At 56.9% G+C, this 23869-nt stretch overlaps 8 protein-coding genes across 8 annotated transcripts; 5 read left to right on the top strand and 3 right to left on the bottom strand.

Annotated features, from left to right (window-relative positions):
• Positions 1-597: 597 nt before the first annotated feature.
• Positions 598-2621, top strand: PLICBS_010101 (uncharacterized protein; the record flags this gene model as incomplete). The annotated part of the gene is made up of 5 exons (XM_065601803.1): positions 598-916; positions 970-1001; positions 1061-1936; positions 2372-2408; positions 2491-2621. 5 exons carry the CDS (start codon positions 598-600, stop codon positions 2619-2621), a joined length of 1395 nt encoding a protein of 464 aa, XP_065457875.1.
• Positions 2622-3637: 1016 nt separating this feature from the next.
• Positions 3638-4916, top strand: PLICBS_010102 (uncharacterized protein; the record flags this gene model as incomplete). The annotated part of the gene is made up of 2 exons (XM_065601804.1): positions 3638-4268; positions 4348-4916. The coding sequence occupies 2 exons, from the start codon at positions 3638-3640 to the stop codon at positions 4914-4916; spliced, it is 1200 nt and encodes a 399-aa protein (XP_065457876.1).
• Positions 4917-8349: 3433 nt separating this feature from the next.
• PLICBS_010103 (uncharacterized protein) lies at positions 8350-9101 on the top strand (the record flags this gene model as incomplete). Its single annotated transcript, XM_018328672.2, has 2 exons — positions 8350-8718; positions 8784-9101. The coding sequence occupies 2 exons, from the start codon at positions 8350-8352 to the stop codon at positions 9099-9101; spliced, it is 687 nt and encodes a 228-aa protein (XP_018172740.2).
• Positions 9102-9312: 211 nt separating this feature from the next.
• PLICBS_010104 (uncharacterized protein) lies at positions 9313-9633 on the bottom strand (the record flags this gene model as incomplete). Its single annotated transcript, XM_065601805.1, has 1 exon — positions 9313-9633. The coding sequence occupies one exon, from the start codon at positions 9631-9633 to the stop codon at positions 9313-9315; it is 321 nt and encodes a 106-aa protein (XP_065457877.1).
• Positions 9634-10876: 1243 nt separating this feature from the next.
• On the bottom strand, positions 10877-12123 carry PLICBS_010105 (uncharacterized protein; the record flags this gene model as incomplete). The annotated part of the gene is made up of 5 exons (XM_065601806.1): positions 10877-11102; positions 11183-11267; positions 11328-11418; positions 11475-11586; positions 11654-12123. 5 exons carry the CDS (start codon positions 12121-12123, stop codon positions 10877-10879), a joined length of 984 nt encoding a protein of 327 aa, XP_065457878.1.
• Positions 12124-15528: 3405 nt separating this feature from the next.
• On the bottom strand, positions 15529-16803 carry PLICBS_010106 (uncharacterized protein; the record flags this gene model as incomplete). Its single annotated transcript, XM_018328689.2, has 1 exon — positions 15529-16803. One exon carries the CDS (start codon positions 16801-16803, stop codon positions 15529-15531), a length of 1275 nt encoding a protein of 424 aa, XP_018172729.2.
• Positions 16804-17320: 517 nt separating this feature from the next.
• On the top strand, positions 17321-19882 carry PLICBS_010107 (uncharacterized protein; the record flags this gene model as incomplete). The annotated part of the gene is made up of 1 exon (XM_018328690.2): positions 17321-19882. The coding sequence occupies one exon, from the start codon at positions 17321-17323 to the stop codon at positions 19880-19882; it is 2562 nt and encodes an 853-aa protein (XP_018172730.2).
• Positions 19883-22282: 2400 nt separating this feature from the next.
• PLICBS_010108 (uncharacterized protein) lies at positions 22283-22720 on the top strand (the record flags this gene model as incomplete). Its single annotated transcript, XM_065601807.1, has 1 exon — positions 22283-22720. One exon carries the CDS (start codon positions 22283-22285, stop codon positions 22718-22720), a length of 438 nt encoding a protein of 145 aa, XP_065457879.1.
• Positions 22721-23869: the final 1149 nt, after the last annotated feature.

Genomic DNA, 23869 nt, shown 5'->3' on the forward strand with positions numbered 1-23869 from the left:
GGCGCCGACGTCACTATCAAGGCTGGGAACTTCCCCCATCCCCTCCATTGACGAGTCGCGACTTCCTCGAGCAGCTCCTTCGTCATGTCATCCGCTAGCGAGGCCAGCAGAGCTCCTCTTTCAGCCAAGCCACCTTTGGGGCCGGCCCTCTTCCCCGGACAGCAGGCCGTTGATCCCTCCTGGCGGGCCAAGGAGAGTCGCCGCCGTGACAAGCCCCAACTATCCTGCAATACCTGCCGCCGCCGCAAGTCAGTAACTCACTCACGGCATAGGCTCGTACTTGACTCGGAATGGCCTCATTGACGAGGGCACTATAGGTTACGCTGCGATCGACGCCAGCCCTGCTCAACATGCTCTTCGCGGGGTCTGCCCTGTGCATACGGCGATGGCCAGGCCATCAAGGCAACTACGGGTGCTGGAGCCACTGCCCCAAGCGTCCAAGACCGCCTTGTGCACCTTGAGAGGCTGGTGATGTCCTTGATGCCTCCGGCGGGCACCCAAAAGCGTCTCGCTGGCGACGCGAGCCCCGGTGAAAGCGCCGGCGTCAACGCCAAGTCAGCCGTGGAATCAATGGACGTGCCCTCTGAGTGTGGTAGCATGCGCGTAAGCGACTCAGATCTTCGCTACGTCGGTGGCGACCACTGGGCTGCTATCCTGGACAGCATCACTGACCTCAAGGACCATCTGGACCGCGACGAGCAGCTCCAGCTGGCGGGCAGTGGCGACTCGGGCCAGAATGAGCCAAGCGACTGCGAAAGCACCGACTTGTGGCCAGGGTCGCGCTCACCGCACGCTCTGCTCCTTTACGGCTCCTCGCGACCAACTTCGCGGGCTAACATCCTCGCGGCGTTGCCGCCCAAGGTTGCCGTGGACCGCTATATTGCTCGCTACTTCAACAGCCTGGAAATAGCCTCATGTGTGTGCACCACGCGCCCGCCAAATGGAACGCCGATTACTGACTATTTGCAGGCATTGTGCATGGCCCTACATTTTTGAAAGAGGTATGGTCATCGCCAACATCTCTCAGTGGTGAGATGAAACTCTCATCTGACCGGCGCAGTACGAGGCATTCTGGGCCAACCCCTCTCACGTACCTGTCGCGTGGATTGGCCTTCTTTTCAGTATAATTGGCCTCGCGGTCGTGACTTCGGACGCGGGAGACGGCGCAAGCAGCTGCGACCTGGAGCAGCAGTCGCTTCAAATCGATCTCTATCGGGAAAAGATCGTGCAGTGCCTCATCGCCGGGGAGTACACGAATGCCGGCCCGTATGTGCTGGAGACGATGCTTCATTATCTGCACATCGAATTTGCTATTCGCGCAGACGCCGACAAAGACGCCTGGTTCTTGTTGGCCATTGCGGTCAACCTTGCGATGCGGGTAGGCTATCATCGAGATCCGAGCCACTTCCCTGACATTACGCCCCTCCAATGCGAGATGCGGCGCAGGACTTGGGCTACGGTTCTTCAGGCCGACATTCTCATCTCGACCCAGATGGGCATGCCACGCATGATATCCGATACCACATGGGACGCCGCAGAGCCGCGAAACTATAACGATGCGGACCTGGATCAACATGCCGTCGAGTTGCCGCCGCCACGCCCCGAAACGGAGTTTACAACGGCCTTGGGAATAATCGCGCGGCGTAGAATCCTGATGGCAGTTGGTATCGTTTCAGATCTCACTTCTGCGACTACTTCGTGTAGCTACGCCGATGTCATGCGAGTCGATGGCCTCCTACACGAGGCTACCGCCAGCATTCCGCCCCCCTTGAGGCAGAAGCCACTCGCAGCGAGCGTCACAGATCCCCCGCAAGTCATCATGGGTCGCTTGTTCATCAGTCACGTCTTCTACAAGGGACAAATCATGCTTCATCGCCGCTTTCTATACATGCAATCTCCTTCCGCAGAGCGAGATCACTTCGCCTACTCGCGGAAGGTTTGCCTTGACGCCTCACTCGACACCCTACAGATACAGCATATACTCGACGAGGAGACGTGCCCTGCGGGCCAGCTACACACCATGCGCTGGCGTTTGAGCTCCATAATGAACCACCAATTCTTAACTGCGACGATGATCTTATGCTCGCTGCTGCACCGCGGTCAGACGCAACAACGCACAGACGAGATTGTGACAGCATTGCAGCGAGCCAGAATAATATGGATGAGGGGTAGCACCCGATCGCGCGAGGCGAAGCGGGCGGCAGAAACGGTCAGTTTTGTGCTTGCCCAGGTGGTGGGGTCGGGGAACAGGGCAGACGCCGCCATCGACGATGATGTTCATCGCCATACGCCCACGCAGGATCACTGCACGGCGTCGGTATTCCTCTCCGGGATAAGCGAATTTGACACTGGAGCTTGGTTTGACAGACAGAACTTGATGTTCCAAGAGGATTTGAGTCTCGGCCAATGTGAGTTTAAAACATCAACCTCAACTGTCTGGTGTACGGCGTGGCAACATGAACTAACAACATGACGCTGACTCTGACACAGCCGATGGCTTCATCATGCCCTCGCTTCTGGGGTCGACGGCAACCACCGACCAGCAAAACAAGTCATTCCTGTTCTCCATGAACAGCGTTGATTCGGCCTTGGGATCTTCTGGGGAATATGACCTTACGTAGGCTGCAGCCTGGTCTGGTCATGGTAGAATATCCAACTACATGATGCCACGCATCGGCCTCCTCATCTTTATGTGGCCATCGCTGTGTCGTGTATCTCGCCTGTTGTGCTGGAAAGTATCCACCGTGCAAGAGCAAGAACTGCTTCCAAGAAAATATGCATGTCAAAACTCGCTCTTGGTGGTCCTCTTGGCGGATACATGTAGCTGTGGTCAAGACGAATCCATGTTCCAGGCCTGACATGTTAAAGGCACGCCACGCCCTGTGTAATGCCCCATTATCTATTCTCGAGTGTTGAGGACATTTTCGAGTTTACCTTCTCCAGTCCAGCTGCTGGGGAGAAGACGCTATGAGCTTTCTGGTAGCAGGGTCTCTGAAGTGTCTCCGAGTACACGTAGGCACCAGACCCGCAAACAGAGCAACGTGCACCCGAATTCGGCGCTGGCCATGAAGGGAATTGAAGTGATGCCTCACATCTCCGGTCCGCGTGTCCCCCTACGCCCAATCGGTGCCGATGTGGGTACACTGTGCACCTGCCTGTTCCATTTCTCCGACCGACTCGTTGATTTCGGGTTGTCCGGACTCCACGTCAACTCCCAGTCCGGCTGTGACTCTATGTCGGCCGGGCACTCGGCCCCAACCTCCCTCCGAACATGAAGAGAGCTGTTCACTATGGTGCGCCGAATGATGCGGTCTGACACCGTTCAGCGATGCATGCCACAACCTCCGACTTCTCTTGTTGGAGTTGGCGGTGAGCTAATCGACGTTTGGAGATGAACCGCTACAAGGCCTATCCCAACCTACATGGAGCATACGTTATATCTGATCTAAATTCCCCCGTAAGACAACCTGGGCATACCTTGCACATGTACCATTGAAAGTACGGGTTTCACCTGTTGGCCTCATTGCTTGCCGACCCTGGTAGTGCCGATTCAACACCTGTCTTTGCGGCACACATTCTATATCATCGCCCTTCGGTATTGAAGGCCTCCGCGAATTCGTACGTCAGGCGTTCAACCATGCCTGAGCCTATCGCAGTCATAGGCAGTGGATGCCGCTTCCCCGGGGATGTCGACACCCCGTCGAAGTTCTGGTCGCTTCTACAAAACCCGCGAGATCTCAGCCGCGAACCCCCGAGCACGCGGTTCAACGGCGACGTCTTCTACCACCCCGTCGGCACACACCATGGCACCACCAACGCCACCAAGTCGTATTTCCTAGAGGACTCGGGAAGGAGCAACGTGGCCCAGTTCGATGCTGGATTCTTCAGCATCCAGGCCAGCGAGGCCGAGGCTATGGACCCGCAACACCGGATGCTGCTTGAGGTTGTATACGACGGGCTGTGCGCCGCCGGCCAGCCGATGGAGAAGCTCCGAGGCTCCGACACGGCCGTATATGTAGGTGTCATGTGCGACGACTACAACACCATGTTGGAGCGCGACTGGGAGACGATGCCGCGGTACACGGCGACGGGCTTGGCGCGGTCGCTCGCCGCGAACCGGGTGTCGTACTTTTTTGACTGGCACGGCCCGAGCCTGACGATTGACACAGCGTGTTCGAGCAGTTTGGTCGCGTTGGATCAAGCCGTGCAAGTCCTCCGCAGCGGCAAGTCGGCAGTGGCCGTCGCGGCAGGCACAAGCCTGATTCTGAGTCCAGGCATGTACTACCCGACTTTAGAAACACAGTCGTCGGGAAGGTGACCGAAGCATTACTAACAATCACTGCACAGCCATGTACATTTCTGAGAGCAGCCTGGGGATGATCTCGCCGACAGGCCATTGCGCCATGTGGGATGTTTCCGGCGACGGCTACGCCCGTGGCGAAGGCGTTGCCGCCGTCGTGCTCAAGACACTGTCGCAGGCCATCGCCGACAACGACACCATCGAGTGCATAATCCGAGAGACGGCTGTCAACCAAGACGGCCGCACGCCGGGCCTCACCATGCCCAGCAACGTGGCGCAGGCAGCCCTGATCCGCGATTGCTACGCCCGCGCCGGGCTCGACCCCATCAGCAACCTGGCCGACCGGCCGCAATTCTTCCAAGCCCACGGGACTGGCACTCAAGCCGGCGATCCGCAAGAGGCCGAAGCCATCGCCACATCTCTGTTCCCAGCAACGACGCACAGCGAAGCGGAGAAGCTGTTTGTCGGGTCAATCAAGACTGTCATCGGACACACGGAGGGCACAGCAGGCATTGCCAGCGTCATCGCAATGTCAAAGGCGCTCCAGAAGGGCATAGTCCCGCCGAATCTACACTTTAACAACCTGAATCCGATATATCAGGCCTCGCTCTCGTGAGTTGCACTCGCGCTCGCGTTTGTGTATTCCTCGTTGTTACCACTGCTCGATCGCTGAATGTGTACCATCTGCGATGTAGTGACAGTATTGACGCCGCCTGTAGAGAGCATGCAAAAGCCGATTGTTCTAACCGGCGGCTGCGAGGTAAACATGTTCCTCCACGATGCGCACTCCCGGAGATATGGGTTGTTCTCTCTGCATTTAGCTTCGGAAGCTTCTTCATATTCGTCATCGAAGTCGTCGTTGGCTATGCTCCGCTTGTAAAGAGGGAGAGACTTAAAGTTCCTCATGCCATTGTAGCTAATATCGTCGAAGAGATAATCGTAGCAACCTTCGTCCGGCTCCAGGCTTTGGATAGGGAACGGACAGCCAATATCGTAGACTGGTGTAAAGAAGGGCGGGAAGTGTCGTGCGAGAAGTGGGTTGAAAACAGTGTCACTAATTGATGCGTCTCCACGGCCCTCAGGAAGTAGAAAAAGTACCCTCTGCAAGGGCGGGGATGTCGTAATGAGACTATTCCATGCCCTGGATACGCGCATCGCCGAGACGAGAAGCGTTCGCATGTCCAGTTGCAGCAGAATTCGCTCGAGGAGCTCGGTTGTACCCAGTGTGCGATCGGTTGCTCTGCTGGCTGCATTGACGGTTTCCCTCGGCATTACCGTTCCGTTCGCTGGTATCGAACTGACCGTTAAAGCGTCACGTCTTGCAGGACAAGAGGATTTAGCGTGTCGCTTCAGGGTGCTTTTGAATGAGCCCATTGTGACGAGACGAAAATATCGACTTCGGGACGCAAACAACTGGTGCCTTTTTAAGCATCTGGTTGTACGAAGAGCAGGTATAAACAGCACCCCGTGCCTGGTCCGTAGGTTGGCAAACCTGCGCTTGGCGTTGTTGCCTTGCGCACGCGAAATACGAATGTGGTCGCGCACAGACGCAGGGCCCCGCAGGACACTCCGGATGCGTCGAAAAGGCAAGTTCGCAACCTCGCCCATTCAGCTGCCGCGTTGGGCCATTACAGTTTGGGATGCCCATAATAAGGACGCCGCCCCAACTTCTCGTGTCCCTCGACTCGTATTCCCGAAATACGCACTCGTCGTGCTGGTCTTTCCAATGTGCACGCCCGTTTGCATCGCGGCCGTTTCCCCGACGGCGGTCGCGTCGCCAACCGGCAATTGGTGGTCCCTTCGACATTGGCGTCGGCCCGAGCCTCGCGTCTGACGCGGGCCACTGCATAACACGGGCTGCCAGCACGGCTGCGCTCATGATGCGCCTAGGACGAGAAGCTGGATTGGTGCATCTCAAGTCAACGGCCCGAGCCGAAGTCAGTGCTGCGACCCGCACGGGATGGCCGCCGAGTGCACGCTTGAGGGCTAAGGCACCTACATCGGAGACAGGACACTCTGGCTGGCACCGACTGGCAACGGGGCTGCACCGGGGCAAGCCAATTGCGGAGGACCCACATTGAAACCTAGGTTTCGCGTTCTCTCGTGCGTCCGCTCTGCTGGCGGTCGTGTATGAAAAGCCGCTGCGACTTCGTGTGTTTGTGGTCGTGATTGTGGAAATCCCAATCCCTGGCCTGACGCAGGGGCCTCGTCCGGTCGCACCCATGTCAAGCCGAAAAAGCAATGCGGCCTGCGTCCCGCGAATCATCGCGACGCGGCGGCAAGGCCTTCTTGCCGCGGAGTTCAGCCGCTGCGGGCTTGCCCGTTTCGGACCACCATAATAAGCATTGGCGGCCTCCAGACGCAGAAACTCTTCTCTTCATCCTTTTACCTCACGACGGTGTCCACAACTGCGCGTCCGCGCACACCGCCCGACCCCGTTCAGAATGTCGTCGCTTTCTTCAACACTTCCTTCGCAATAGGCCCCGCGCGGAGAGGTTCCCTGGCCACAGGCAGCTATTTTGAGATTTCTCGGCGACGACACGCCTGCCGCGAGGGTGTCGTTCATCATGATGGCTAGGAGAAGCTCCCCCCACCATGGCAACGATGGCGAGCACGCATTTCTCCATCCCACGTCCTTCCAGCAGCCGCAGGAATGGAACGATGAGGACGCGGAAGCACGCTGCCGGGATTCCCAGGCAGCCCAACGATGGCCACGTCTTGACTCTGCGCGACGGCAGCGTCGCGAATAGCACTGGGTATCCAGGTCTAATTGCCACTCCATGGAAAGCAATCCGGGCTTCACAGAGTTTCACCGCGGCGCGCACACAGTCGAATCTGCCCACAGACCCCGCCCGTTGCTATCAAGACGTCGTAGAGGCCCAACTTGACCTTTGTTCGAATGGTTCCGCCACGATTTCTGCGTCATTGTCCAGGTAGCCGAGAAACTCCGGCTCCACGCCATATTCGGCGCAGGCTGCCTGGAGATATGGCCCATTGACGTCCACTATACTGGCGTCGCCTCGCGTATGCTCGGTCCCAGTCGACCAAATGCCAACTGGAAGTCTCCGCTCGACCTCTATCTGCGAGTTTCCAGTTGATGCTAACGGCAGAATGTGCGAACTCTGGATGCGCTGCCCTGCACGTGCAATGAGCTGTGACTTTGCCATGTCACCGCCAGCAACCCGACGGTTCGTCCCGCGTCGCACTGGGCTGGCGACTTTGACGTACTTGATCGCTCGGTTACAGTTGCGGTCGAACTTGGTGTGCACCACATCGTCGAGCTTGACACATGCGTCTAGTCCAGATAAGGCTCCAGGCGTCGGAAAGTGACCGCCCGTCATTATTTCTAGCACGGCTGAGCATGCTCGTCGTACTCGTACGCGCTGGAAACTCCGTCGCATTCCTGGCCCGCCGCAATATTGCCAATGATGCGAAAAATGGCTGGCTTGAGACAGCTTGCGTTGCTGGTCCAGGAGGATGCAATGGCGAAGCCGTCCATGGCAGAGGTGTCAAATGCGGGCGTGGATTGGGGTCAGCGGCAGTCCCCCGAGGGTGACCGCCCGACAGCTTCGTGCGGCACCGATCTGTTCTGATGTTGTCGGCCACAAGGCGGAATTGCTCCCACGCTGCCGCCAGAGATATCGCCATCGTGATCTACCGTCAGAAACAGCCCAAGGTGACAAAAAGTGTAGATGAAAGCAAGGCATAATTAGCTATCGCTTCGTGTCGCAGACTAGCACAGGAGTGCAATCGACAAGCTGCCAAAATTTGGACTCGGATCATAGGGTGCTGTTGGTGATGACGTGGGCTTGACGATGCCGAGTCCTCCACGCCATTCTCGGACAAGACAATCCGCCAACCACATCTGCTCAATTAAGACGCATCATTGCGGTAGATGTCGTTTGCGATGAGCGCACGTCATATAGCGCGCACGTTATAGCGCGCTTAGTATAACATGCAATATAAAAGACCGTCGGCCGAACCCGTTTCTCGGACGTATTCGTGAACTAACAGCCGCACAAGGTGAAATGTGACATCACGTTGTGACCATGATTGCTGGCTTCCGCAACACTGCGCTACGGCGCGCATTGACCAGCTCTGCGTTGGCGAGTTGTGGCACCGCGAAAACGGGTTTAGCCAAGTCTCAATTCTTACGCGGCATCGTGTCCGCCACGAATGCAGGTGGGACGCAGAGCGTCACTGGAGTCATCAAGCATGACCACCGCGAGCTCGAGGACTACTATAACCGCATTATCAGCACAAATGACCCGGACGAACAGGCGCGTTACCAAAATTTATTTGTGTGGGAGCTGGCCCGCCATTCCATCGGCGAGGAGCTGGTGGTGTATCCTGCCTTTGAGAAATTCCTCCCTAGTGGGGAGCAGATGGCTACTAAGGACCGCAAGGAACACCAGTTGGTACGCATAGCTCAGTCTTTTCTATTTGCCCACCCAGCTTGGCTGTGCTGACCCGCGACTGACAGGTCAAAGAGAAGTTGTACGAGTTCCAGAACCTCAAACCAGGTGACGCCCGGTTTGCGACCACGCTCCTGGCCCTCTTCAAGGATTTGAAGCAGCACATGAAGGAGGAGGAGGAGGAAGAACTCGTGGCTCTAGAGGGCGCAATTGAGGATGGCCACTCGGAGAAGCTGGCAAGAAGCTTTGAGCGCACAAAGATGTTTGTGCCGACGCGCAGTCACCCGCGTGCTCCAGACAAGCCGCCGTTCGAGACTGTCGCGGGACTGATGACGGCACCACTGGACAAGGTCAGGGACATGTTTACCAAGTTCCCCATAGATTAGGATGCGAAATGGCAGATACTATACGAACAATTCCATGTTGCGCGGCATCAATCCCACACGTTGAAGTTGTACGGCTCGCCACGATCGAGGCACACGGCTTTGCGCTGCGTCTTGGCCATTTCCTCCTTAAGTCAGACACCGGGGACATAAACACGCTGCAGTCGTCGTAGTGAATCGGAATCGTGACATCTACATTGCCGGGCTGAACCAGCTACAGGCCCTGCTTGGCATCTATCGTAACTATCAGCAGCGGTACCGATGGTCCCGGGATCGTAGCCCCACACAGGTAAATGAGCATGAGCTGCTGGTCTTTCAGACGCTTAGGTATCTCCTTCAGCTCATCCACGAATAGCGTGCCACTATAGATATATATGCAGTACCCGACCTTTAGTACGCAGTTACGCTCCGCCGCCTGGTCGGCCTCGTTGGAGATATAGCCTAGCTGAACCAGCCAGCCGTTGGTGGGAGGCACGGCACCAAGGAAGTCGTTGGCCTTTGACAGCGGCCCCGGCGGCACACGCTTGCCCGGCATGCCCGTGATCTGGACAACGCGTTCCCACGCGTTTGCACCGGACGCGGTGTGCAAAATCGCCGTCTAAAAACGTCCAGGCTGATCACTCGCCGGAATGGGTTGTCTTTGAGCTCTGAAGAAGCAAGGCAACGAGCGGCGTGTGGCGTCGTGATGATTGGGAACGCGCGATTGGGAGAATCTTCCATCGCCCTGTCGAAGTGGTCCTCGCGGTAGTGCGAAAGCGGGATGCAGTCCACGGGAGGGACCTCATCCAAGCCAATTGCTGGATTGGTCCGGCGCGTCGCGTTCGCGCCAGGGCCGAGATGCACGTAATCGCCGGCGCACAGGAAGTTCAGTTCGGTGAGTAGACGGAATCCCTCCCATTCGATGAACGTCGTTGCCGTCCCTATAAGATAGACATTCGCGTTGCCATCTTGCTGGGCATCGCCGGGCCGACGGTGTGTTCTGCTTGGCTGAATTGTATGCCGACACTATCTATCGGTGTAATTGTCCTTGCGAAGCAGCGGCACCTTCGACGCGGGTCGAGCGTTATGCGTGTTTTAGCATCCATCCGTGCACTGGCCGAATTCTATATGGTGTATATGAGCAGGAGTATATAGAAAGGCAAGATCAATGAAGAAGGCCTGGACATCGTTGCATGCAGTCCTACCACCAACATAAGCCAAATCCGTTTTCGCCGGCAGTGGGAGTCGCTATCGGCCCGTATAGGGCGCTTCTTCGGCTGCCGGCAATCCTGCTGGGGATACAGGGGCATTCGACGAGTCAAGCTGATGTCAGAATATGGCATTGGGAGGCGAATTGGTGGTCGCTGACTGAGAACATCCATACATCTACGCACACGAAAATACGTGGGTGGACAGCAGTGAGCACGGTGGCGCCTCAGTGTGGAAGAGTGACAGTTGGCATTCCACTTATGAATTGGGAACAAACCTCGAAGATTTCCCGTAGTCAAAGCCGCGAGGAACTTTGATGGTGGCTGCGTTGCCCTCACCGACGTCTGATGCAAACCCAAATGTACCTTGCGGGGAAGCCCAGCTCTGGAAGGTTTCTGGGCGGCGGCGATGCTCCTTGAACCCTGTTTTGTTCCAGCCCTGAGCTCCGATCGATCCCACATCAAAATGGCCTAGCCCTGGTCCAGGCAGAGTCCACACCGGAGCAAAAGCTCAATTTACAATGCGGCCAACGATGCACTGTCGGCATGAGGCTTTTCACAGCAGGAACGGATGGATTCGATTTGTTCAATCTACTTATGATTCTGCTTGGCCCTTTTGCGCGGGCGAACCTCATCCTCGTACATGCGGAAGAAATCGTCCGGTTCGGTGGGGTGTTTTCTCGTGACATCATGAAATGCCGTCGTGGCGATATAATTGGTCTTGCCCTCGCGGACCAAGCTGTAATAATCCAGTAGGTATTGCAGCTCCGATCGATCGCTCTCTGACTGAGCTTTGAGTACTCGCTTGGCCTCGGCCCTGAGACACGGTCAGCTTTGCTATTCTCGTGGAACCAGGCGGCACATGTTGCACCGATCATAGGACTCGATGGGACTGACTGAGAGATGTTCTCAAACTTCATGTCGGCGCCTAGAGCCTTGCTCGCCGCGGTGGCAAGCTCGTCTCCCGCGCAAAGCATCGGTCCTGCGGGCGTTTCTCGTGAGACTGGAAACGTGTCAAGCGTACGCGGGCGACTGGACATACCCGTAACCACCATCATCTGGCCTCTGTGCCGGTCGTCGAAGCCATGCTTTCCTTTGCCTGTGAGAACATGCGCAGCGACCTGTGCGACATCCTGCGGAAAAGTCCGGTCAGCATCCGGCTGGCGAGGTCGAACATTCAGGCTCGTACACCGAGCGCCACAGGCGCAAACTTGTGATTCTCTCCGATGGGCAGTGGGAGCACGCCCTCCTCCTTGGCCTGAGGGGCATACAGAAGCAAATTCTCAGCGTAAAACCCTGCACTTGAGCGGCAGTCAGCAACGAGCAAGGATATACATCATCCAGTCCGCCCATAACATTTAAACGTACCGAATAACGCAGGGGGAACCTCCTGTAGGGGTGCTGGCGTTGCCCTTGGACTGCAAGACGAGGGATTCGAGGTCGATAAACTCGCGCAGCCGCGGTTGCTTGGCCGTGTCGGCGTAGTCGCACCCCGCCGAGCTGATGAGCAGCACGTTGGGGATCGCGGCTCTCTTGGCAGCTTCGACCAGCTCGACGCAGATGTCGAGCTTGTCGTGGTGCGCGGGCGGAACCAGGCAGATTGTGTCGCACCCCATTTCCTCGAGGGTGATGGACATGTCCCGGACGCGGCCAGGCTTGTGCTGCACGATGATCGCCCCCAGGCTCTTGAGCTCCTGCGCGTGCTCCGATTTGGGATCGATGGCCAGCCCGGCAACCGAATCTACCTTTCGGGATAACTCTTTGTGCTGAAGGATGAGCTCCGCTATGGCAAACCCCGTGTGGCCGTCGACGGCGGTGATGCAAACCTTACGTGACATTCTTGCTGCAAATTCCCCGACCACTCTGTGAATGTGAAATTGCTGGCGTGGTGCTGGTGCTGGTGGTGGGCTTGGCAACTACAAGCACGCCACAGCAGCACATCTAGTTCTCTTTATACAGCAAGTCTCCAGCCGATCGAGTTATGATTGAGTTGCCTCCGATACAAGTGACGTGAAAACGTCATATTGCGTCGGAACGTCCTCCTGTCAGTCTTGCGGCGGATTTCCTCGTGGATTCAATGTTTGACTGGCTCGTGACGTAGCTGTGATGACGAGACTGGATGCGCCACGATTTTGTTGATCCGGATAGTGAGATACTAAGGCATTCCCATTCGAAAAAAACGTTCTGATACAAATTTTCAGCACTTAGATGTTTGCCGGAGACTAGTCTCTTCAAAATGACAGAGTGTAGCTGCAGAAACCCCCCATTTGCTCCACGGGAGCCACATGAATTGATCAACCCATTCGCGTCGTCATGTCTGGACGCTACAGTGCAGCTTGCCAGCAGCCGTACATTGTACGACATGGCCGCAGCGAATCCACTGGATGATGCTGCACGCTTTGTACAAAGTAGTAACGGTACGGGCAGCGAGCACAAGGAGAGCGTGCAAGTCCGTGAATTCTAAGCGGGCTGCTGGCCAGAATTGGTCCGGGGCTGCAGGTTCGGGTATAAGTACACGTGTTCCGGCACTCTGCAACATGTAGACAATATTGAATATTGAACATTGAACATGTTCCCTATTATCGCATAGGCCATGGTAATCAGGGGCCCGTATATGCAGGTGCATGTCTGCTCCTTCTGGCTCGCCCGATAATGTGCAGCAATTCGCTATCGCGTCTCACCCTGGCGCCTTCGCTGCAACCTTGTACAGTGAAGCTCGAACTAAGCTCGGGTTCATTATGCTTGGGCTGCTTCTACCTGCGCAACGTATCTTCACAAATCGCATACAAGCCACCGCAGCAATGAATTATCTTGTTCTCAACAGAATACAATGCATGCGTTCCTGTCGCTGGCCGCTTTCGTGCTTGTCTCTTCCAATGTGGTATGCTTCCTCAAGCTTGCCTCTAGCTTTGCTACTCGTGCCTTCACCATCCTCAAACGTGGCTCATTTCACTCAATTTCGCCGTTAGGACCTTGACGACTCCACCATGGCTGGGAGCTTCGCTCTTGGAAGGCTGTGGAGCCCTCCGTCGCCGACTATTGCCGTGCCGTTGCATCGAGGTAACGGCGTTTTTCGGTTGTGGACAAGGGCGTCCCGCCCTTGTAGGAGGGAGCCGCCCGGGATCTGATGCTGCAACGAAAGCGATCGGCTTTGCGTATGGAACCGGCCAGCGTCGTGCCATCGCTATGGGGTGAGTTGCTGATTTTAATGTGATTTGTACCAGACATCGAAGTTTTGGCGCAAAGGCAAGTATGGTCCGTGCAAATGACATTGGGAGATTTGGAAGGCGAAACGGTTGGATGTTCCGGATGACGGTCGCATCCACATTTACCGGTGGTGCAGTACGCGTCATGAGCTTGTCGTTGGATGATGCCTGTCAGCTTGGAGGGGGGGGGTGACCGTCATGACCAAGGTCGGACCAGGACTTGATCGGTGACAAGAGGTGTCGCTCAAGATGACCTTGCGCCCAAAACTCCTCCGCCCGGTATTTGCATTTGACAGCAGGCAGAGACATCTCTCAACGTGGCTCGGGCTGACTTTCGCTCCTATGGAGCAACGGCTACTCTGTCAAGTCAGGATGGAGCATTGAATGAATAGAAGTGCATTTCGTAACTCTATTCAATTCCCGGCCGTGCTACCAGGACGTCCGGCGGCTCTGCAAGCGGCAACACCGCCAAATCCACAAACGGCGTCGCCCGCGAGACCGGCATGGCTGTTGCCGCCGTGGCCGCTGCTGGTATCACCGACATTGCGCTTTAAAGGTGTTCGCAACGTTCGGTTTCTGCCTAGCGCTCCGCAGCGGGAGCCTGTCAGAAAAGTTGAGGGACCTGTTTTATATACATATTTGTCTCCGAAAGAGCGGTCAATCGAGATGGGCGCCGTTTGTCTCTGAGCGTATATACATAGCAACGAACGACTGATACCATCGTAATCCTCGTTAAGTAATGCGAAGGCAAGAATCACGATTCTGTTATCGTGCTCGAGATTCGAACCGGGTCAACAAAATACACCAAACGCCGGCTGCTACAGTAATTGATGCTTACTCGCCCCAGCACCTGTCGCAACCATGATGTGCTCGTCGGGCAGGTAAAGTGCGCTGAGGGTCTTACGCTTTAATGATACAGGTGTACTGCAGTGTGCATCAATAGTACAGTTCATGGCCCGCACTATTACGAGCGCTGGCCAGCCATGTGAAATACTACGGCACCGATGTACTCAACGAGCTTGCTACAGTGCTTGTTGAATTGAGCTCCATCCAAGCAAGATTGACATGGCTTGTAACCACCGCGGTGCTCTCCACTCCTAAGCCGCTATTGATATCCTAGCCTTACCTAACTCCAGGAATGTGTCTAGATACTCAATCGAAAGGAATGCTCCGAAAGGAACCACTAATGACATGCTCATCGTGGCTCATCTTCGGATAGCCTTGTTGGAGGGTGGAGATTCATAACGGCCGCATGATCTTACGCGCGACGCCTCGTGTTACCGATCTAGTCCTGGTCCAACCCTGATCACGACAGTCACCTCTGTGTCCAAGCTGACCGGCATCACCCAATGACAAGCTCATGAAGCGTACTGCACCACTAGTGAATGTGGATGCGACGGTCATCCGCTGAGGCGTTATGGCGAGAAACGTCCGCGTCATATCGGCCCGTTGCGTCCTTCATGGTGCTGACAGCGCGTCGGCCGGTCAGTCGTCCTTCACCGCACGGCAATTCGCCCGAACAGTGTCTACCAATACCGAGAAGGGGCATGAGCCTGCCAGATTCGATTTTCGTCGGTCGGGCGCCCAAGACCCAGTCAGCAGCCCACTGGAATTCGGCCATGCTAATGGACGGCCCGTTGCCAGTATTGCCATTCGCTACGGCAAGCTTGACCGCGATACCGATTGCTCGGAGGGCTTGAATGGGTTCGTCATGTGAGACGCACCCTGGCGACGCCTGCGACAGCTTCGACGTGAGTCTATTTAAGCTCATCATCCACAATTGCCGGCAGGATAGTTGTCGCGGACGGGAACAACCCCACTGAGACGTATCTTGGGACTGTCAAGCAACGGAGTGCCGCAATCATTATCGTCATCAATTATGGTCGCATTCATTGCATCGAGAACGAACAGTGCACCTGAGGCGTATGACGCAAAGTCGGTGGATGCCCCCATTAGTGGAGTGCCAGGACTCTCGCTCGTCGCCAGTGACGATGGCCTCGAACCGTCCCCGAGGTCAGGCCAAGCGTGGATCCGGTCTCAAGGTATCTCAGAGGAACGCTGTACCAAACTTTTCATGCACTTCTTCCCCTCCCCGTAGCTGCTCGCAAGCGTCGTATTCAGCGTCGCCTTGACAGCCCCCGGCTTGTTGAGTCTCTGGCAAAACAGAATCGACGTCTCGGCGCAATTATTGTCGACGTCGACGGTCCTTGCCTGGGAGAAGGCCCTCCCGATGCTCGCATCCGCGGTCGACCGCCACATGCCCTTTTGTGAGTACCGGTCTAGGTGCATCGCGATGACGAGCCAGATCTGCCACACAGTCCACACCAACTGGATCGTTCGTGGCATCCACAGCACCTGGCACAACAGGCTGGCGGGGAACAAGATCCCGAACGCGACAATGAGGACGAGCTGCGCCTTTTCGCGAGCCTGGCTGCGTATCGGATGCCCGTAGTGTCGGAAGAATTGGTTCACCACGCTCGGGGGCCCCGAGATGAGTATGAACTTGCCTTCGGTGGCCGGACACTGCACCTCCCAGTCACGATGCGCTTCGTCGTCCGGCGCCTCTGACAAGTCGTCGAGGCCCTCGCGATGCATGGCGAGGAGGGCGCCCAGGATACGCATCACCAGCGGCATGACGAAGAGGATGGCCCACAGCGAGCGCAGGATGACGGTTACACCTATCATGACGCCGATGCCGCTGAACTCGGCCAGGCACATGGCCAACACCGTCTCCAGTCCGATGCTGTTCATGCCCTCGCGCACCACAGGAAAACCCCGGTTGGCAATGTCGGCCGCCGTGGCTTTGGCAAGTACCAAGTGGTCGACGGTAACCCTGGCCCGAACAGGCTGCTTTCCGGTGCCACCTGCCTGCTCCAAGGGCCGACCCTCTTCAGCGGCCTTGTCCTGCCGAGGTCGTTGCAGGTCCGGTATGGGCATCTTCAAAAGCGCCTGCACCCAGATGCAGTTGCGGACCTGCGACACACGCTCGAGCTCTGCACCCCGGGCGTGCATCGTGTAGCTCATGCCAAGGTCTCGGTAGAATGCCGTGCCCAGCATGTGGCCCTGGGCCGTGCCGCCCAAGAGCCCATAGCGGTAGACCGTGTCCATGACCCCGAGGGCCGCGGGGCTGAGGGGTCCGGCCATGGAGTAGAGCAGGACCAGGCGCGGGGTGCTTTCGAGGTTCAGTGACGAGAAATGGCGTTGCGGCCAGAGGAAGCGGTCAAAGATAGCTGTGGTCGCGGCCTGCCCGCCCAGGTAGCCGAGCAAGGCGTTGAAGGCGCCAAAGACGTCGCCGCCACCGGGGTCGGACATGGTGATGCAGTGTGTTGGTATATGCTGAGGATCATGAGAATTCACAAAGCAGCTTGGCACCCAATGAGAATTAAATGTCCGAGGCGCCTGTCGCGCTCCAGGGCGTTCTCACCATGATCAGAGGGTGAATCGAAAAAGGCATGGCGTCCCCTGCAGTCAGCAATCATGCAGGCAGGCCTTTGCTCGCACTCTGGCGAATCAACGCATCGACTACCAGGTGGTTCCGCATGCGCCCACGCCGATTCCCCCGGCCGGCTTATTGTGCGCCTGTTCCTGTCCTCTGCAGAGATACCTGCTGTCTCTGGACTGAACTCGGGCCGGCATGATTTGGAGTTAGAATTGAAGCGCTGTGGGGCTGAGACGGTGTGGCCGTAGCCGACCAGGCTTCAGCTCACATGACGCAACCAGATTCAGGCAACGAGTGAGGGAGTCTTGACAACAAATTACTCGCACGAATCGAGCTCCAGCGCAGAGCATGAAACCATCGTTGAGGGCAAGCAAATCCGCATCACGCAACATGGACCCCACGTTAGCCGTGCAGCGGGCCTCGAGCCCGGAAGAAGCCAATTTTTACCACGACTTTGACAGGTTGGCGGCAAATTTGCTGGCACCCAGGTTCTACGTCAAATTGGCGTCCCGCTACCAATTCTCCGACCAGTACAATGACATGTGGAACGAGTCCTGGGCCGAGTACGACGCATTCGAGGAGAGGAGAGTGGCCCTTGGCGCCCACCGGCTAGACTTCCAGGAACCTCTGGAGGAGTGGAGGCGGGCAGACGACAAGTTGCGCCGCGAATATTCTCCAAACCAGGTCGGCATCTTCGGCAAGGTCCCCCTATATTACGCTCTTCATCTCTACATCGTGGAGACCTCGAAGGAGGATCTCCAAGTTGATAGGCTGTACTCGTGGAAGATGGCCATGCGCGACTGGAATCGCTTCAGAGAACTCTACGGGTCCTCTGCCAAGTTCCGTGCGGAGCTATCTCCAATCCAAAAAACGTCATTCGGCATCCTCGACGACTGGTCGAACTCTCGGTACTCGCCAAAGAGCGACATCGATGCATTTCTTGCGGTCGTGGAGGAGCTTTGTCAAAGGGCATCGATTACACCGCCGACGTCGTCCGATTTTTCTCACGAGTGGACGAGCCATTCCCACTACCATACCGCCTGTCTCGAGCTCTTCTTTCGCGAATTCCATGCCATGGAGTGGGAGCCGCATATCCCCCGGCCCAAACTTCTTAACCTGATGGCGTGTAGACGAGACACGGCGCGGCACGCCATACATATGCGCTTTTCCTGGGCAACCTACAGATCCCTTGTTCCGAGAGCTCCTCCAAACGAAAACGACTCGGTTCTTCCAGCGTACGTCCAGCCGGTACGAGAGATGGACGGATGGAAAAACAACATCTTCTTCCAGGAGCCGCCCATGGGCGACATCTCCCGCGACGCTTACACATTGATGTTGGACGTCGCCACCGATCCTCCGCGTTATCTGTGGGATGTGAAGGCCAAGCAAACGGTTCGGACGAGCGACTTCACGAAATGCCCTGACTACGTGTGTGTCAGCCACACCTGGGGGCGGTGGACTTGCCGGCCGCCGAAGCTTGTGCGTGTCCCCAACGTGCCGTGGGAGATCAAGGCGAACACCTTGTACGACGTCCTCGATGTCCCAGAGATGCTTCTCGGCCTCAAAGAGGACTACGTCTGGCTCGACCTCTTTTGCCTACCGCAGAATGACTGCCCCGAGCACCATGCCGAGGTCGCCAACCAGACTGCCATCTTTAGACGATCCAAAGCATGTGTGGCGTGGCTGAATGATGTCGAGGAGTGGAAAGTCACAACCGCTGCTCTCGACTATATCGGGCTCCGGTACCTGCAGAACAGCTGCAACCACCCGGATCTAGAGGTGAGCGATGAGATTCGCCAGGAGACTCACCAAAGGGCAAGCGCCCGACCTGAACTCGTCAAGCCTGGGACGAGCGTGGAGCCGTCTAGCTGGTTTTCCTCCCTTTGGACGCTTCAGGAGACTGTGCTGTGTCCGAATCTGCAGCTATGCACCAGAACTATGGAGACCCTCTGTGACGGAGCTGCGACGCCGGTGTCCCTGTCCACGCTCCTTACCCTCGTTGATCTGCCCAAAATCCCATCCGGAGTCCGCACCAAGCAGCTCATTCGCGTGGGTGCCACGTCTGGACGTCAAACCCCAGATGCTTGCCTGGCACTCAGCCGACTGTCGTATAAGACTCAGCTCGGCTGGGTCCTCAGCCAACTAACCCCCATCGACGTCATGATCAACGCCAACCTCCGTGTATGTAAGCGGTCCCGCGCAGTGGCCATCATGTCGGCTCTTGATGTTGTGGACTGGTACAAGGAGCGCAAGCCGGACAAGGACGGCAAGGTCAGTAGTACGGGACATGACGACGACGTGCTCGTGCTCGAGACGTATCCACTCTCGTTCATTCGCGAAGCCGCCAGCAAGTTTGGGTCGTCCTTCTACTCGGCCCTGACGGACGTCAACGCCTATCGCATGGAGAGGTTTGACACCTTGACCGGGTTCAGCGACTATCAAGTCGGCAGCATGATGCCCTTCACCAAGAACCACGGGTGGATCTCCTCGGTGTATGCGGCCGCTCCAGTGTCCCAGCTGAGGAGGAGGGACCACGAGGCAGTGGCCGGCTGGGTGATTCAGGGAAACGCTGGCGTGCGAATTCGGTATGCCGGCATCTTGGCTTCGTCCGAGGACCCTCTGAAGAACGAGGAGGATCCCATCAAGGCTCTCGTCACGACAATAGGCAGAGAGAGGGAGGAGGGAAGTGAGAGGGGTAGGATGATGCTCAAGAAGGATCCCGACACGGACCTGCGCTCCAAGCTTCGGGAATTGGCTGGGAAGAAATCTGTTTACTATGCTGTGGTCATGTCCGATGACTTTGGACTGCAGTTTGGTTTGCTGCTCCAGACAGCTAAAATACGGCTCCCCACGCCAGGGATCAAGAGACATCTGTGCAAGGTTGGCATCTTCTGGACCCAGAGCAGCATGGACACGGTGCCAAGCACAAAAGTAAACTGGGTCGTGGCATAATCCCATGTGTTTGTACGCCATTTTATTGTGGTGTTGTTTAGATGAATAGATTCATACGTCTGCACTGGCGCATTGCTATGGAATAGTGACGCCGGCGAGCTAAATATCATTAGAGGGTGCTTGCGCGGCTACAGCGTGTCGCGACGAGCTAGCTCGAGCGAGAGACAAACAACTGGGAGTGGTACTGTATCTCGCAACTACACTGTTTGATTTCGCGTCTGAGTTGCAATGGTGTCTTGTTCTGCCCATCATCTCCATACTGCGGATTGTTAAGATTTAAGTGCTGGTTCCCAATTGGAGCCCGGGCGCCAGTGTATCAGTCGCGGCGGCTCCCACGTCGGCAGTCCGGCCCCTTCGGCAGAAAAAGTGGGCCATGGCCCGGGGTGGCGCCCTTGGATGTGCACCGACCCCCGAGCGGCCAGGGTGGCGGCCTTGGTGAGGCACCGACCCCCAAGCCGCGTTGAGCGCTGTTGACCTGGGCCAGTACGCCCAACCCGAAACAGGAAATCGCATCGCAGCCGCCTCGCATGCAGCGAGCACCACGCTGCCGTCGTCGCCTTGCGCGGGCCTGCCTGCGATACGACGCAAACCGCGCCACCCCCCCAAGTCACATCATAGGACCACGCTTGTGCCTCGGCATGCATTGCCCAGCAATAGACAAACTCCGCGGCGCTGGCTCCCGCGTCCTCAGAGGCCCCATTGGTGGAGCCTATTTCATGCTTCCCGGGCCACCCCGCCAGCTTCCGAAGCCGCGCTCCATCGCCATGACGCCACGATTTGATGATACAGCACTGACTGGCGCTTCATCGTTGCGAAACGGATCCGCCGTGCCTTACGAAGTTCGAAGTCCCGATGCATTGCGGATTTTCGCCTGCAGTTTGGATCATCGCTGTCTGGCCGATCATATCCGTATACGAGTGAAGACCTCTGCGGCCGAGGCCGCTATCTACCGCCATAGTCCCATACACGGCACATCGCATTCCGTCACAATAGGTTCGCGAAATGACAGCTCCAAAATCGGCGCGGCGCCCCTCGGGCAGCCGCTGCAATTCGCATTCAGCGGCAAGACGGCGAAGAACCGCTTCCTCACTGCATGGCTGCCTAACCATCGGTTCCAGCTTCTCTCAATGATGCACGCCTTCCAATGACGTGCCTTGCGTGCATGAACACGACTAACGGTTCAGTAAGCGGCCCGGGCCGGGCTGTGGTGGAAACCCGGGAAACGTAAATAATCGCCCAATAGAGAATCGCCGCACGGTCGTGTCAGTACATAATTGGGCTGTGGATGCTGTTGGCCCGAACAGTACACACCTGCTGCAGGAGGCCACCCACTACGGCAGAGCCGGAGCCTGGCCCGGATGCTGAGTGTGTGTGATGAGGATCATAACAAATGATGCATACGATCTGATGGATTCCCATCCAAGTACTGGTTGCGGAGGTGTAGACTTCCTAGGTAGTTCCGAGTTGTGACCCGCAGTGGCTCTCCTCCAAGAACCAGCTTTACGGTCTGCACAACCCCAAGCAGCTGTTGACAGGCGATACATTGTCTCAAAATCTCGTGTTCTTACTTCACTATCACCAGATCAAATCACACTCTAACCAAGACGGTACAGTACGCTTAAGACACACTCGGGCTCGGTGGACTCCAGGCGGAGGCCCCATTTTGCTGCATGAACGGCCGAATGGCCGACGGGACGGCCAGGGAGGCATAAGCTGTACATGCACCTGGCTAAATGACATGCTTGTCTGCACGATAGTGCGTACCCCGCGTCGAGATGTGCAGGTCGTGTCAGCGTCTGGTTGGGGTGCTTTATGCTGTTGGTTCGAACGGCATGCATATGCAGCAGAAGTTGACCAGTTGTGTGGCTAGCAAGCCAGCTCGGATGAATGAACGATTCGATACGAAAGATTGAGGAGGGGAAACGTGTTGTTGTGGCACGGCAACAGAGAACAGATTCCTCCGCCTACCGGTCAATAAGTCGCGACTGCGCGCATCACGGTCGTTGGCAACTATGCATTCAACCTCCTCCTAAAAAATCAGGGTCGAAATGGCCGTCAACAGAGCACGGTCCGCCCTTTCAGAGTCCCCATTGCACAAGTCCGCCAAAAGGGACGTGGCGTCCTCCTATTCCCGCTTCGTTACTCTCACGGTGACAAGAAGCTGGCAAACTTACACCAGAACCATCTTATTAGGGGGTACGAGCAACGGGAACGTTGCAACCACTCCTACTGCCGAGACGGTCCCAACACAGCAGGCCAGTGCAGCGTCTAGTCAAATGACCGATGATAAAGTAGCCATACTCGTCGGCGTTCTCCTTGGTGTGTTCCTTCTGGGACTCGCTATCGCCTGTGTCTGCTGCAAACGGCGTGTGAGATGCACCAAGGCAAAGCAGCAGTGCAATGAAGGGTGGAAACCCTGTCGTGATGCTGAGCGCAGTTGCCGCGGTAGAGCAGGGCCGCCTGGCCCTCCTGGACCCCGGGGCGAACCCGGGGCCCCTGGTCTACGAGGAGACCAAGGACCACCCGGTGATCCTGGACGAGATGGACGGGACGGACGGACGGGCCAAGATGGGCGCGATGGCCGGGATGGGCGTCCCGGAAACGATGGACGGGATGGTAGAGATGGCCGGCAGGGACATGATGGGTCTCGTGGCCCACCTGGCCCCGCGGGTCCTCAAGGAGAACCGGGACGTCAAGGTGACATTGGCCTTGCCGGAATGCAAGGTCCTGCAGGTCCTCAAGGGCCACCTGGCATCCAAGGTCCTCCTGGAGAACAGGGTCAGGCAGGGGCACAGGGGCCGCAAGGCGGGGTTGGTCAATGGCGGGAAATTCGTTTAGGTGTCCGGGAGATAGTTTAAATTCCCTTTCCACCACGCAAGGGGTAATGAGTGGAAGACTACCTAGCATGCCGATCGAGCGCATACTGTCAGCCATACTACCCCTCGCTCACACCGGCTAATAAAAACCGCCCCATTAGCTACGCTTCCTTCGTTGGCGTGCTTCGTAGCGAGGACAGCTTGAGAAGCTTGTTGGCAATGTATTCACCCCGTACTGCCGAAACGTCCGCGCTTGTAGTAAAACCGTGCCATTTCAAATGCACCAAGCTAGAGAGCAAGCCGGGAGGGAACGTTGTCCAGTCTTGTATATGCCACTGTTATGTCCTGTCTTCAGACTAGGCCGCGGTTTAAGATGTTGAGGTCTGGCGCGTTCTTAGTCGCTCGCCGGGGCATCAGCCTACCTTTGGGTCTTGTTGACGTTCGATGGCTCTTGCTACCTCTTTCGTTGTCTGGATGGACATGGTGGCCATGTGCTCCACAGGCAGTGGCCCACGTGAACTGCACCGGGACTGTCAATGTGCCGTTATCATTGACGCACTTCAGGATTGCATCAGAGAGTGGCCATTCTTCGTACATCGCAATGGCTGCATGTGAAGGGTCTGTAACAGCGGCAGCGCCGGCGTTGTCCTCCTTGCGCCTCTCCCCTGCGCGTGCACGAGGTGGGCCGCGTACTCTGGGCACTTCAGAGTCACGCTGTGCATCTCGCCGGCGAGAGGCAGGGACTTGCGACGATGCGGACGTTAGGTTGGCTGCGCTCGGGTCTCGCTCCGGTGGAGTCGCTTGATCGTCGGAGAGATGTTCGTTGGCAGAGTGACAAGGCTCTGATGAGTCGCTGGAAGTGCTTGAGCTATGGCGTTCGCCCCTGTGCGCGGATTTTGTGGCATGGTCAACCTCCGTCAACGTGTGGTGGAGGCTTGATGGCGACGTACCAGAAGATCGCGCAGGAGACTGCGTCAGTGGGGTTGTGTCACGGCCTCTGGTCCCCATGCTTCGACCGAGGCGGGATCAGGCCTACTTGCCATGTGTCCAACACCGATCTGTTTACCTAGGCCGGTTTCCGTAGTGGTTCCTCACGAAGCACATAGTAAGGGAGCTTGATGCTGGCTGTAAACTTGTAATGGTGTGGCTGAAGGCAATGATGGAATGCATG

The sequence above is a fragment of the Purpureocillium lilacinum genome (assembly GCF_023168085.1).
Source record: "Purpureocillium lilacinum CBS 284.36 DNA, scaffold_8, whole genome shotgun sequence".
NCBI classification, from domain to species: domain Eukaryota; kingdom Fungi; phylum Ascomycota; class Sordariomycetes; order Hypocreales; family Ophiocordycipitaceae; genus Purpureocillium; species Purpureocillium lilacinum.